Source organism: Malus sylvestris, chromosome 5 (genome assembly GCF_916048215.2).
Source record: "Malus sylvestris chromosome 5, drMalSylv7.2, whole genome shotgun sequence".
NCBI lineage: Eukaryota > Viridiplantae > Streptophyta > Magnoliopsida > Rosales > Rosaceae > Malus > Malus sylvestris.
The window spans coordinates 1,024,880-1,039,298 of record NC_062264.1 but is presented as its reverse complement, the minus strand read 5'-3'; the positions used below and the strand labels follow the sequence as shown (position 1 = coordinate 1,039,298).

Genomic DNA, 14,419 nt, shown 5'->3' with positions numbered 1-14,419 from the left:
TCATCTTGAGTATGATTTTTGATATAGCTTATTATTACTATTATTTTTGGGGAAATTATACAGGTTTTACAGTGAGGGGTTAGAACTTTTGAGAAATGAAATGATTTTGAAAAACTTTGTTTTTGCCCACTCACACTTTCTGTTTTGCGCCATTCCATGTTTTAGGTAGAAGTGCTTGGTGGATCACGAGGGTTTCGACGAGGGTTCTAACAGAATACCATTAATGTAGGATCACCTTTGGGCGTTGAATAATTAGTATTTGTCCTACTTGACTGCAGTTAGGATATTTATGCTCTGGTTGTGTGTTTCACACTTAATTTCGCACTAGCACTCTATCTTAGCTAGTACTCTAGTTGATTTGGTTTTTGTTATTCGTAACTCCTTTTATCTCTATTGCTTCTGCATTATACACATAGTTACGTCACTCCCACATGACAGCCAACATGCCTCGATTTAGGTCGGGGTGTGTCATGTATTCTTTTAATTTCAACTTTCAACTTTCAAAGTTTTAAACGTTGAAAACAAACTAGTTTTTAGTTTTCAAGAAAATGAAAAATGAAAATGGAATTAATTTATCAAATAAAAATTGGGAATTGGGAAATTAAAATTTGAAATAGCCTATTCTCCTATCATATTTTTCATAAGGAAAACTAATGAAAAGGGTTTGAAAACTTTGAGTTTTAATGATAAGGATAAAATAAATGGTAAAGTAAATAGTACCAGGATTGACTTTTTTAGTGTAAAAATATGGTTTTCTTAAATTAAACAGTAGCCGGATGGTTTTGTTAAAGTTCCAATTTTCATATATGTGGAAGTTTCAGCCGAGTACGAGTCGTATACCAAAAATGGCGATCTCAACGAGAGTTGGGAGGAGGCAACCGTTGCTGCATCAGAGTCTGCAGAGACGGCAGCGGTGGAGATTTTCTTCAAAGAGAGTCTTGTTTCGCGCGATTCTCGTAAGCGTGGCCTTCATCGCTTTTGTCCCTCCCATTTTCTTCCTCTTCAGACTCAAACTCTTTCATCGGGTACTCTTTCCTTTTACATTTTCCAGCTCCTCCTTCTTCTTGTTTCTACTAACGCAAAATACCCATCAATTTCTTAATTTTGACATTTTTGATTCATATTATAAATTGAGAATGCCGGAATTGAATCGTAGGGCTGAGTGCCACCAGACAACAAATCGTGATATCTCATTAGGTTTAACTTGATTTGGGAGAATTCTTAAAGTTACTCAACGTTTTACAAAAGAGAAGGAATTGTGTAATTGAGGCTTATTGTACTGCTTAGATTGTCGAGTGTTGAGAGTTTGATTGTAGCTACATAGAATCCGACGCCAGCGACAAACTGACTGATGCATATTTTCCCCATAAATAATAAATATGCAAGTTGTGTATGCTCGTAATTCGGTATTTACATATTGTGTATAAAGGACATAACATTTTTCATTCGGGAGGCTCAGATAATTTACTGTGTAAGTTTTTAATCTTTCTACAGATGCAGTCGAGAAAGTGTGGTTGGCTAAATGGACCTCCTCTTGTATGTGCGCACGGGGGTGACTCCAGTAAGGCCTTTCCTAACACGGTAAGCTCCCAATCTTAATTAATTAGTTTCATTGGTACATGGTTGGGTAATCTAGTGTCCGTATTCCCAGGGAAAGGCTAATGTGATCAAACTTTTATATTAACTTAAAAGCTCTGACTATTGAGTTCCCTGTCCGGCTATCCCTGTCTCTCTCACACACTTTTATCCTTTTGTTCACTACTTCACAGATGGCTGCATATCGTTTTGCTCTTCGATCTCAAGTAGACTGTATTGAGATTGATGTTTCTCGTTCTTTAGATGGAGTTTTGCTTGCGCTCCATGACAGGTAGAGTGATTCACAAACTTCACATAATGTTCCTAGTTCGACTCCATATCTGATTGTTGTCATCATGCACCAATTTAATATTAACAATTATTTTCACTGAGCTTTTCTTTTTCTAACGACAAAAAATCTGCAATGAACTTCCCGTCAATGCTTTACTATATAATAAGACACTAGATGACCGTCCTACTGTCCAAAACCACACCAAAACATTATTCTATGTGGTTTCATAAACATAAGAAAAATTATATTAAGAAGACGTGCTTCAGTAATGAGCACAGTTTTTGCCCGTTGTGGGACATGATTTATCAAAGATATTTTATAAATTTTACATGTTCAATCGAGACATTATTAATTGATTTGGCATATATAAAAGGTTTCATATTTTATCCGTATGGTATTTCCAGCAATACCAGCATTTGCATCCTTGGAATACCTCTTACTAATCAAATCCTCGTCATTGATCATATCAGAAGTCTAGACGTAATTGTAACTAAACAAACATTGAAGCTTTGGTTTAAATGGTCCCAACCAAACTTGAATTATGTGGACTAGGTGTTATTGGATCTCTGATGCGACGTTGAAATACCATGTCAACTAAAAGTTTGATTTCAAGTTCTGAACTATCATTATGCCTTGCATTGTTAGAATTTTAGTTGAAAGATTTGATTCTCAAATGCCACAGGCAGGGATTTGCAGAGGATAACTGGAAACAATACTTCTAAGGTTGGGTACTTAAGTATGAAAGAGGTGAGTTTGCTATCAAGCTTTCGTTTGAACTATGTTAATAAATATCTCTATCCTGGATTTCTTGAGAACGCCATCTTGTCTTCATTTTTAATTATACTGTTAGGTGGTTGTGATAATGTTGAATGAGAATATACTTTTGGTTTGTGGTTGTAGATAAAAGATCTTGGTTCCATGGATCATTATGGAAAGGTCCCTGATAAAAATATTCTTACAATTGAAGAGGCTTTGGAGGTATCTTTCATGATCTGCTATTACATCAATGTAAATGATCCTTTTGGTGTGCCTTAGCAGCCCCCTCCCTCAAATTGCGCTTTGACTCCGGTTCTGATTATTGTTTCAGTTAGTTTCAGGTTCAGTTCGGCAGGTGATTCTAGATGTAAAAGTCGGGCCTCCCTCATTTGAAAAAGGGCTCGCTAAGGATGTACTCTCTGTTGTAAGTTTGTCTGCTTCATCTTCTGGCCTTGTTATTCTTTATTTTTAAAATGTTACAGTCACAATTTACACTTAGAATCCCCAAAATAGTCAACATCTTCATGTTTACTGAAGTCATGTGAAATATTTTTCATTACTTTTATAATTATTGTTATTGTTGTTATTATTCAGGTACATTTGTAATTTCAGTTAACATTATTATCCAAGTAACCTCAAGCTTCACAACTTTTTCCAGGTTAAGAGGGTGCAGTGTAAGAACTGCCTTGTATGGGCTAAAAGTGACAATTTAGCAAGGGATGTAATCAGACTGTCATCAGATGTCACGGTAACCAGCAACATGCGATTTTTCTTTTTCTGGTCTCTTGCATAATATCTGCAGAAACACGTTTGAATTAAAGGATATTATTGGTTTGTGTTCGTTTCTGAATTTGATCATTTGATTAATTGGGGAATTTTATCTCAAGAGAGTGGTTTCTTTACATGCATAATTGTGGTCAAGTTGTAGGTTCCCATTTAACTGCAATCATCGCATATCTTGAGTACCAGGGGTCTACATGTTAAATAAAGTTTCTTGTAAACATGTTCGTTTAAGAGCTAGAAGGTTTATTTCTCTGTTCTTTTATTTTTCTGCATTATTTCAACTTGTCAGGTGTACAGTTAGGTTCATCACTGAACCATGTGGCCTTTTGAGCGTGGGGAGACCTGCATTGAGTGAGTTAAACTAACCAACAAAGTATAAGTTGGTGTGTGATTTGTGTGCTAGGAAGAAACCATGCTAACCATGATATGAAATATTGCTAGGCGTGGTTTACAAAAATGTCATATTTTATTTACTTTGTAAGTTAGATAGTTTTGTTTCTCAAAACAGTAAATAGTAACGACAATGGTAACACTACTACCAAGAGTTGGGATTGATTGTCATTGCCCACAGCAAGTCACCACTTATGCTGACAAATGTAAACTCTTGTCGCAAGAGTTTGAGCAGATGTTGATAAATGTTTTAACACTTGCTGGCACAAGGAAGTGATTCTTCTATCTTTGTTTCTCCTTTCCGGTATTTGGATTTGATGAGGTCTCTATGCTTCTGACTTATCAAGTACTCTGAACCAGCCTTTTTCTTATTAACCAGGTCCATTCTATTTTTGTTTTCTTAGCAATAGAATGGCCTTTCTCTTACACTGATTGATGTTAATAATTGTATATTAGTTTGTTTGTAAGTTGTCATTTGAAACCCTTTTCTTGCTCTTTGAGTTTGAACTGTTTTTGAGTATTAAAAGAACAAAAATTAAAAAAATCTGCAGATTGTGCACATATGAGTGGCAAAACAACTTGCTTACTGCTTCTAGATCTTCAAAAAAAAACCTGATGTACAGCACTATCCTGGCCCAAAACCTCCTTTTGTCCAGTGCAAATGCCAGTCTATGAACACCTTTCTAGATTTAAGTATATTTTGTTTCAGTTTATTGTTGATGTCCTGGCAGGGGTTAGTCAATGAAATTGTTTGTAGTCACGCACGATGGTTGTGGGAAAAAATATTGATACTAATACCAGATGTTTCAGTTCAAAAGGCAGTTATGTGATGTTTTGAATGAGCGTTTGGTGATATTACTGCAGGTCGGGTACATTGTTATGATGGATCCGTCGACCGGGGCCAGAAGCAACTTACTGAGGATGAAGGGTGCTGGTGTTGTTGGTGTGTACCACCCATTGATTGATGAGAAGCTTGTGAGAAATCTGCATGGGTATGACTGCAACTTAGATGCTTTAGCATGGTAAGATACCTAGAGTGTATAGATGCATGTTGATGAAATTTCATGCTTTGCGTCCGGGTTTCTACAGGAGAAAGAAGAAAGTGTATGCGTGGACTGTCGATGATGTGGATTCCATGCAAGAAATGTTGTCCGAGCACATTGATGCCGTCGTAACGAGCAACCCAACTGTACTTCAAGGTCTAATGCAAGATATCAAAAGAGAGTGTCTGGAGCACGGTTTTTCCTTATCAGAATAGCACCTGTCTATTTCAAGTAGCGGAACATTTGGGCCAAAAACAAAAAGGGAAATTGGTAGTGGACTGTTTTGAAAATCTCAAGTATCACCTGGACGTCCGTCCCTAGGAAAGTTGTTCAATACGGCAATGTATTTCATATCATCGTTTTGTTTCGACAGACAAATATGATGATTTCGTTTAAAATGTTTAAATCTTGCGCTTCATTTGAACAATGCATCGCATAGATTTATACAATGTACTACCTAAACTAAAAACAATTTACCGTCTCCTTTTTTCATGAGTGAATACGACGCTCTCGCAACTAACTCTCTGTAATGCTATGAATTTTTTTATAAATCATTAGTGACACGTACGCGAAATGAAATGTGAGGATTGATGGGAGTCAATCAAACGGCTGGCAATGGATTAGGAGATTGGGAAAACAAAAACCGGTAAAAACTCCTACATGGACTGTTTGGACAAAAGAAAAACTAAATTACATTTTTTCCCCTGCAGGTTTTGATGCAATTGCTAATGGAACTCCATCAAAATAGGACTCTCGTAAACTCTCTGCCACTTATGTTTTTGACATAATTTATAATGTTAGAATAAAAATTATGCAAAAACCATAAGGTAACAAAAAAAAGTCCAGACACTCACTTTTTTAAGAGAAGCGTAGAGCACCAACTTCACGTTCGTTAATTTTAGCGGCATTCCAACGTCCACGTTGCTTTGCAGGTGATTATCCTCTGCTTCTGGGGCACATCCATACACCGTAGTGTTATCCGCATTGGAATAAAACTTTCTCTTTGACTTGTTGTAATTCAAATTCACACCCAACCGTCGGCCTCTCAATTCTCAATCTGCCTTTCTGAAAATATCTCTCAATTCACAAGGACAAAGGAAGGAAAAGGCAAGCCTGAGAGCAGAAAATATCTCTCCATCTGCTTTTCTGAAATTCGGATCAAACCAAACCAAACCAAACCCAACCCAGTATTTCCAAATTTTCAATTTTGATTAAAACAAAAGCAAATATCAAACGTGGGGCGAATTCTGAATTGTTGTTTATTGTTCAAATCTTTTGTTTTGTTTTTGTATTTCTTTCTTTGGCTTGTACTAGATCTGCCAGACAGACTAGAGGTGTTCTTTTCCTGAGAAAAACCCTGAATCCATTCAATTTCAAACCCTAAATCCATTCACTGAAACAAAAAATATAAGAATTAGTCGTTGAAATTTGTAAAGGGGTTGTGATGGCGGCAACTAGTAATGGGGTGTCGATTTGGTTCAACAAGAAGGTGGTCGATCCCCTCCTCGAAATCCTCCGCAGGTACCCTGGCCTTTACGCTCTCTCTCTCTCTCTGATTTTCATTTTCCATTTCAGATTCACACTTTCTGTTTTGTTTTCTTGTATTTTCTTTTTGTTTTGGTTTGATTGATTGATAATGGTGCAACAATTTCCTAAAACAAAATCATGTTTCATTGGTACTTGTATTTGGCGGTTGCTGAGAAAGAAAGAAAGATGTAAAATTTGATTTGGATTTTGAAGGGGTGCAGAACCTAAGCTGTTGGCCTTCTCTGCAGCTCTTGGCCTTACCATTGGATTGTTTCCAATATGCGGTACGTATGCATCTTTTATCTTCTCAAATCCCATACTGCGCCGTTGATTCCCCACCTGAACAGATTTTTCTCTTATTCCTACGCTCATCCGAACAGATTTTATCGTGTCACGCTTTACTTCTAAATGCCCAACATATCTCAGTGTTAGTTGTTCATTACATCATTCATTAGTGAATATTTACGTGGCTCAGCAGTGTGGCAGTAATATGCAATATAGGACCCTCCTTAAATAAAACTTACGAGGAGTAGTTGCCGCCTTTTATCACTTCAGAGAACAGAAGGGCATTGCTATCTGAGAGTGCAAGGTTCGCGTAGGAAATTGTAGGCTGGATATAACTCGGCCGATGTTGATGTGATTCCCCCTTTGTAGTTGTTGTAATGGATCTGGTATTTCTGGAGTTTTTTTTCAGAACTAGTGTTGGATTCTCGAAATGTTGATAAGCATCTCATATTAACTGATGTTTCATTAATAGGGACAACTGTGCTTCTGTGTGGAATGGTAATCGCATTGCTGGGATCCCATTGCCATGCTCCAACTGTCATGCTGGCTAATGTCCTTGCTACACCAATAGAGCTGAGGTACTTGTGTTTTTATCCTAGCATCTTGTAATATTCTTACGTTTATGTAATGGCTCTGCATGCGACCAATTGTGTTTGTGCGTCCTTCATAAAATGTTTAAACGATCACTGATTGTGGATTGGTCTCGGACTTGGTACACCGTTTCGTCTCTATGTTGATAGAGGCCCTAGAGAATAGAAACAGTACATACAAAAGAACTTGTCTTGAAGCTTTCGGTTGCTCTTGTACCATGCCTGTTACATTTTATGCTACATATACGATTGTTATCTGATTGTTTTTTTTTTGGTTGTTGTTTTGCTCTCAAGTTTGGTTGTACCTTTCTTGCGCTTTGGTGAATTTATCTCTGGTGGAGCTCATTTTCCTTTAACTTCTGACGCTTTCAAGAAAGTGTTAACTGGCCAAGCTTCAAATGAGGTCTTAATAAGTATTGCGCATGCGGTAGGTTGCCAACATAACACCTTGTAGTCATAACCTCTCTCTCTATCTATGTTTATGAAACCATCACGTCTAACTCGTATCAATCTTTGCAGTTGTTGGGATGGCTTGTTGCGGCTCCCTTAATTTTTGCAGCTCTGTACATAGTCTTTTTACCATGTTTTAAGGTGTTGGTTCCCAAGTTCAGTGCTGCTCCTTTGAGCCCAAAGAAATCAGTTTCACCCACAGAAGTCAGGCTTAAGGTAAGAGACGCCTGATTAACATTGTAATAACCATACAGTTATTTATTGTGGCATAAACAGGCCACTTTGTTCACATGTTTCTGACATTATTAGTACCCCATGTACATAGACCAGCACTGATGACACTATGCTTACTTTGCTCTCTTCTCGTATAAGTATGATGCTTTATGATGTTGCTGTCTCATATTTTAACCAAGGGGGCTTCTGGACAGCAGAAGTCCATGAAAGTCTGATGATGTGATAAACTAATTTGACAGGGAAACTGAAGCATTTCTCTCTTTTGCTCTGCATCACCGGATATATTGCGGTGCAAGACATCTCATTCACGGAATGGGTATTAATGTATAATCTCAGAGAGAGGGAGAGGGGGTTTCAGCGTTGGGCGCACAATAATGGAATACGGATGAATATATATATATATATATATATATATTTTTTTTTTGCAAGTATAAGTTTAGTTGATTACTTCCGAAGTTCACAATACTGCCTGTATTGTAGGCTTGTAGCCTGTTCTTTTTTATTTTTCTTTTTTTACCAACGTTGACAAATTACTGTGGGGAACAAATAAGTAAATACGAGACTGTTTGGCTATCTACAGTGTTGCTTGCAAGGAGGAGGAGGAGAAGGAGATGGCAATGGATAAGTAGAGGGGGACATCTGTTTTATTATATTGTTAAACATGTTAGATTTTGCTGAATAATATATGCTGCTTGTGACATGACCAAGTAGCCCCAACCACCGTGCCAAGACTCATCCATTTCTATAAAGAATCCTTCCTGCGCTAAGCTTAAGTTTAATTAACACCAAAAAATGTTATCAAAACATTTTAGGCCTTTTAGCCAAAATGATCTCTAAGATTTGCATTACATATCACTTTGGTCCCTAAGATTGAAAATCAATAGAAATTGTTTCTGAGATTGCCCACCATTCATTATTTTGGTTCTTCTGTTAAAAATTTTGTTAAGTGTCCTGGAGCTTTTAGCCGAAAGTTTGGACAATTTTCAAAGTTTCGTGACTCAATCGTTTCTTAATTAAATTTGACCCTTAATATATCAAAAAGATAGGAAAGTGTAGAACAAGATTATATCTATTTGGAAGCCTAATGGTTGTTGAAGATGGTCAGAAAATAGCCTGAAAGGTGACTGGTCTGTGGGAAAATTGGAAAACTTGTCGGGTATTGGGTAAACTTTAAACGTTCATAACTTCTTCTATACTCAACGAAATTGAGTGATTCAAAAATGAAAATCATACTTCTCGACTAGACGAAGAGAATGGTACCTTTTTAGATGGCTAATTTGTCGTGGTTTGGCCGCAAAACGACTCGAAAGTGGCTAACTCGAGATCAAGACAACCACTTTCAAGTCGTTTTTCGGCCAAACCACGGCAATGTAGTGTTGAGAAATGTACCATTTTCTTCGTCTCGTCGACAATTATGATTTTCGTTTTTGAATCACTCGATTTCGTTGAGTATTAAAGAAGTTATGAACATTTAAAGTTTACTCAGTTTCCGGCGAGTTTTTCAGTTTTCCCGCAGACCAATCACCTTTCAGGCTATTTTCGAGCCACCTCCGGCAACCATTGGGCTTCCAAATAGGCATAATCTTGTTCAACACTTTCCTATCTTCATTTTGATTTATTAGGGGTCGAATTTGGTTAAGAAACGATTGCGTTACGAAGCTTTGAAAATTACCCAAACTTTCGGCCAAGAGCTCTGGGACACTTAATGGAGTTTTTAATGGAAATGACCAAAATAATGGATGGTGAACAATCTTAGGGACCATTTCTATTGATTTTCAATCTCAGAGACCAAAGTGATATGTTATGCAAATCTGAAGGATCATTTTGGCTAAAAAGCCAACATTTTAATAGCAATTAGTAGCACAATATGAATACAATAGTAAAATTATGTTAAATTGAATAAATATTATGTTTTAAATAAATTTCTAGTACAAGAGACAAATTCAGATTTCTAAATATAAAAAAAAAAAACCCAAAATAGAATATGGATGATATTTTATTAAAAATCCAAAATTGTAGCAATAGTCTCTTAACTTTAACTTAATTGGAGCAATGGTCATTCAACTAAAAATTCATTACTATTGGTCCTGTTAGATCATCACCCAGGGTAGTGGATCCTCTATGCCTTATATGTGCATGCTCACCTCCTTTAGCACGAGGCCATTTGGGAGCTCACTAGCTTCAGGTTCTGTAGGAACTTCGAAGTTCAGCGAGAAAGGGGCCAGAGCATTCCCAGGATGGGTGACCTACGGGGAAGTTCTGCTCGCGTGAGTTCCCAGAAACAAAACTGTGAATGCGTGGTCGGAGCCCAAAACGGATAATATCGTGCTACAGCGGAGATGACCATGAGATGCGGTGGAGCCCGGGGTTGGGCTGTGACAAGTCCCTCAACTCATCAAAACGTGTAGCCATGGTCCCTCAACTAAAAATCCATTACCATTGGTCCCTCAACTTTAATCCAACTCAAGAAATGGTTTTTCAACTTTAACCTATTGAAGCAATGGTCCCTCAATGATTTGGACATTCACAAAACTCATAAGCATATACCAAACTTGTATGATTTGTGTTAGGAGTTTTAGTTAAGTTTTAATTAAATAATGCTGACTAATTATGTAGAGACTTAGTCAAGCACAAGTCCTAGTTTGTAGGAGTCGTGGATGAGGATGTTCACCACGATTAGGTTTGCTTCCGTTGCTTAGGGTTGAGATCTCCACGAAATCAGCCTGTGATCAGGGGAGAGAAGTTGTTATTTGTTTTCAGTATTTTCCCTTTAAAACTGTAATCTTCTTTCAACAAATTAATTAGAAGAACAATTCAATATTTTACGTGAGAGCATTGCTATGGTTCTTAAGTTTTGGTTATCAAAACCAAAATTTGGTATCAAAGCCAGTTTTTAAGGATCTCAGAAAGAAACACAAGTGAGAAAGTGAACTTGCAAAGCAAGAAACAATGTCAAGTGAGAAAGCAACTGAAAGCTTCGTGCAACCAGCCATTCCTAAGTTCGATGGTCATTACGACCTTTGGAGCATGTTGATGGAAAATTTCCTAAGGTCCAAAGAGTACTTTGACCTTGTGGAAGCGGGAATTGACATACCTGAAGATATTTTGACAACGACACAACAAAAGAAGGTTGATGAACTGAAACTGAAAGATTTAAGGGTAAAGAATTACCTATTCCAGGCGATTGATAGATCCATTCTTGAAACCATTCTCGAGAAGGATACCTCCCACCAAATATGGGAGTCAATGAAGAAAAAGTACCAAGGATCGAGAAAGGTGAAGTGAGCACATCTTCAAGCCATAAGAAGATACTTTAAGACTCTTCAAATGAAGAATGGAGAATCTGTGAATGAGTATATTGGAAAAGCTATGTCAATGGCTAACAAGATGAGAATCCATGGTCACAAGATTGAAGACAATGAAGTCATGGAGAAAATCTTAAGATCAATGGCTCCCAAGTTCGACTACGTGGTATGCTCCATTGAGGAGTCAAATGACATAGAGGATATGTCAATTGATGAGCTACAAAGCTCCTTGCTTGTTCATGAGCAGAAGCTCAACCGTGGAGGCTCCCAAGAGCAAGCTTTTAAGGTTTCCACCTTCACTGAATCTTCAAGTTCAAGAGGAGGAAAATGACGTGGAAGAGGTGGATGTGGTCGTGGAAGAGGAGGTTGAGGAAATCGAGATGGTTGACGGTTTGGGAATAGAGATGATAGCAAATCATCTTATGTTTCCAAGAAAGAAGATGATCGTCAAGGCAAAGGCAAAGAGCAGTTTGACAAATCACAAGTTGAATGTTACAGATGTGGTAACTATGGGCACTACATAAATGAGTGCTACACCAAGCTTCTTAAGGAGAAGGGAGAGAAGTCAAATTTTATTGAGAAAAAGGAGGAAGGAACACCGTTGATGGCATTTCATGTTATGAAGAACTTTGACCAGGAGACTTGGTATGTGGACATTGGTTGCAGCAATCACATGAGTGGGTGTAAACATCCTTTGTTAATTTGGATGAAAGCTTTCGTACAATTGTAAGCTTTGGAGACAAGTCAACAGTGAACGTGATGGGAAAATGAGAGATTCAAATCAAGACAAAAAATGATCTCATTGAGACAATTTCAAATGTCTTTTTCATTCCTGATTTGAAAACAAACCTTCTAAGTGTTGGACAACTTCAAGATAAAGGGTATAAGATCACTATATTTCAAGGAGAATGTGAAATATATGATCCAAGGAGAGGCTCTATCGCCGTGGTGAAGATATCACCAAACAGGTTGTTCTCGTTGAAGCTTAAGAGTGTAAACACCTGTATGGTTGCAAAGGAAAATGATGAAACATGGTTGTGGCATCACATGTTTAGTCACTTGCACTTCAATGGACTAAGAACACTCTATCTGAAAAAGATGGTGACTGGTTTGCCCAAAATCACAAACCAAACTAAGGTCTGTGAGAAGTGTGTCATAACAAAACAGCTAAGAGAAACACTTCCAAGTGGGAAAGCAACAAGGGCTCACTTAGTTTTGGAATTGGTTCACTCGGACCTATGTGGACCAATCAATCCACGTTCAAATGGAAGGAAGAGGTATTTTATCTTGTTTATTGATGATTTCAACAGAAAAACATGGGTGTATTTCTTGCATGAGAAATCAGAGGCATTTGATACATTCAAGAGCTTCAAGGCTCTTGTCGAGAATGAATCTGAGAAGAAAATCAAGTGCTTGCGTACTGACCGTGGATGAGAGTTTTGTTCGAAAGAATTTGAAGCCTTGTGTTATGAAAGTAGAATGAAAATGCAGCTTACTATAGCCTACACGCCGCAACTAAATGGGGTCTCGAAGAGGAAAAATAGAACCATACTCAACATGGTTCAAACCCTGCTAGCAAAAGGAGAAGTTCCAAAACAGTTTTGGGCTGAATCAGTTCTTTGGGCAGTTCATGTTCTTAATAGAAGTCCCACATTTTCTGTTAAAAACATGACACCCCAAGAGGCTTGGAATGGGAGAAAGCCATATGTAGAGCATTTCAAGGTGTTTGGGTGCATAGCATATGCACACATTCCTAATGAGAAAAGGAAGAAATTGGACAACAAAGGTGAAAAGTGTGTGTTTCTTGGTGTAAGTGATGTATCCAAAGCTTACAGGTTATACAATCTTGAAACTAAGAAGATCATTATTAGTCGAGATGTGGTGTTTGATGAGAATGCAAAATGAAGTTGTTCTACAAACAAAACAACCATGCAACATATACAAGTTAATGATGAATTTGATGGTGAAAACACCATGGCTCAAACCTCACCTCAAATTGAAGAAGTACCACTGCAAGTTGAAGAAAAGAGATACAATATAAGGGGTGAATGTTCGAGAAAGAGGCCAGCTTGGATGATGGATTACGATACAAGCTACATAAGCTCAGATGATGACAATGCTCATTTTGCACTGTTTGTAGACAGTGATCCAATCACTATTGAAGAGGTTTCAAAGGAAGTGAAGTGGAAATATGCGATGGAAAGTGAAATAAGGTTCATTGAAAGGAACAATATATGGGAGCTGACACATTTGCCTAAGGGACACAAAGCTATTGGTGTCAAATGGGTCTTCAGAACCAAAGTCAATGAGAAGTCTCATGTTGGTCACCATTTCGATGAGTAGCTCGCTCCTCAACAGGAATACCCATGTCGAGGGCAAATGACCCTCCGTGTTGGGGGGCACCCAGTTGATGGTTGACTTCCACAGGGGTGATGAGCTTGTGTGTTTAATATACCTAGCCTCGTGGACCATCTCGAAGACCTTCTCATACTGCTCTTAGAGGATCTCATTCTTCATCGCTATCTTATTGTTCTAAGCCTCCAGCTTATCGACTTTAGCCTGAAGGGCAAACTTCTTTTGTTCTTTCTTTCGTTGCTTCACACTAGGTGAAAGAGGGTGTCATTCTGTGTGTTGTGGCTTCCTTTGCTCCTCATGTTGGAAAGGGATGCCTGATCAAAAGAAAGTGTACGAATGGTGGAAACCACCTTAACAAAGCTGAAGATAGTGGGAATAAGTGTCGTTCCCACAAACGGCGCCAAATGTTGATGCATAAAATTAGTGGGGACTTTGGTACAACATAAAGTGTTAAGTTTGTGACCTTCGCTAGATTGCTCTGGTCACTAGTGTGGATAAGTATGTAAATGGATAAAGACAGGGAAGCAAACACAAGATGTACGTGGTTCACCCAGATTGGCTACGTCTACGGAGTAGAGAAGTTCTCATTAATTGTGAAGAGTTTACACAAGTACATTGGTTCAAGCTCTCCTTTAGTGAGTACTAGTGAATGATTTAGTACAAATGACATTAGGAAATATTGTGAGAGAATGATCTCTATTTATAGAAGAGAGTTTCTAGTTTCATTCTGACATTGACATGTGTCGTGTTGTGATTGGCTTTTGATGTTAACACGTGTCGCGCTATGATTGGCTTCTGATGTCGACACGTGTCGCGCTGTGATTGGCCTCTTGG

The 14,419-nt window shown here is 38.0% G+C and overlaps 3 protein-coding genes across 7 annotated transcripts in view; all 3 read left to right on the top strand.

Moving 5' to 3' along the window:
- Positions 1-14,419, top strand: part of LOC126621479 (phytolongin Phyl1.1-like) — an 86,439-nt gene that overhangs the window by 47,320 nt on the left and 24,700 nt on the right. The gene's annotated exons all lie outside the window — the stretch shown is intronic.
- LOC126621478 (glycerophosphodiester phosphodiesterase GDPD4) lies at positions 800-5,359 on the top strand. The gene is made up of 9 exons (XM_050289977.1): positions 800-1,025; positions 1,495-1,581; positions 1,770-1,867; positions 2,554-2,614; positions 2,768-2,845; positions 2,955-3,047; positions 3,282-3,371; positions 4,661-4,788; positions 4,886-5,359. Exons 1-9 carry the CDS (start codon positions 807-809, stop codon positions 5,052-5,054), a joined length of 1,023 nt encoding a protein of 340 aa, XP_050145934.1. The 5' UTR covers positions 800-806; the 3' UTR covers positions 5,055-5,359.
- On the top strand, positions 5,868-8,625 carry LOC126621484 (uncharacterized). 2 transcript variants are annotated; one of them, XM_050289988.1, is made up of 6 exons: positions 5,868-6,360; positions 6,580-6,650; positions 7,124-7,229; positions 7,536-7,668; positions 7,761-7,907; positions 8,506-8,625. In XM_050289988.1, exons 1-6 carry the CDS (start codon positions 6,284-6,286, stop codon positions 8,548-8,550), a joined length of 579 nt encoding a protein of 192 aa, XP_050145945.1. In that variant the 5' UTR covers positions 5,868-6,283; the 3' UTR covers positions 8,551-8,625. The 2 variants fall into 2 exon arrangements, with proteins under 2 accessions (XP_050145945.1, XP_050145946.1); XM_050289989.1 differs by having other exon boundaries at positions 5,870-6,360; positions 8,165-8,625.

Bases quoted from the DNA above. Each gene is read 5' to 3' on its own strand.
- LOC126621484 (XM_050289988.1), top strand. From the start codon at position 6,284: ATGGCGGCAACTAGTAATGGGGTGTCGATTTGGTTCAACAAGAAGGTG. The intron at 6,361-6,579 runs GTACCCTGGCCT...TGGATTTTGAAG, and splicing joins CTCCTCGAAATCCTCCGCAG to GGGTGCAGAACCTAAGCTGT. The intron at 7,230-7,535 runs GTACTTGTGTTT...TTTGCTCTCAAG, and splicing joins GCTACACCAATAGAGCTGAG to TTTGGTTGTACCTTTCTTGC.
- LOC126621478 (XM_050289977.1), top strand. From the start codon at position 807: ATGTGGAAGTTTCAGCCGAGTACGAGTCGTATACCAAAAATGGCGATC. The intron at 1,026-1,494 runs GTACTCTTTCCT...ATCTTTCTACAG, and splicing joins GACTCAAACTCTTTCATCGG to ATGCAGTCGAGAAAGTGTGG. The intron at 1,582-1,769 runs GTAAGCTCCCAA...ACTACTTCACAG, and splicing joins GTAAGGCCTTTCCTAACACG to ATGGCTGCATATCGTTTTGC.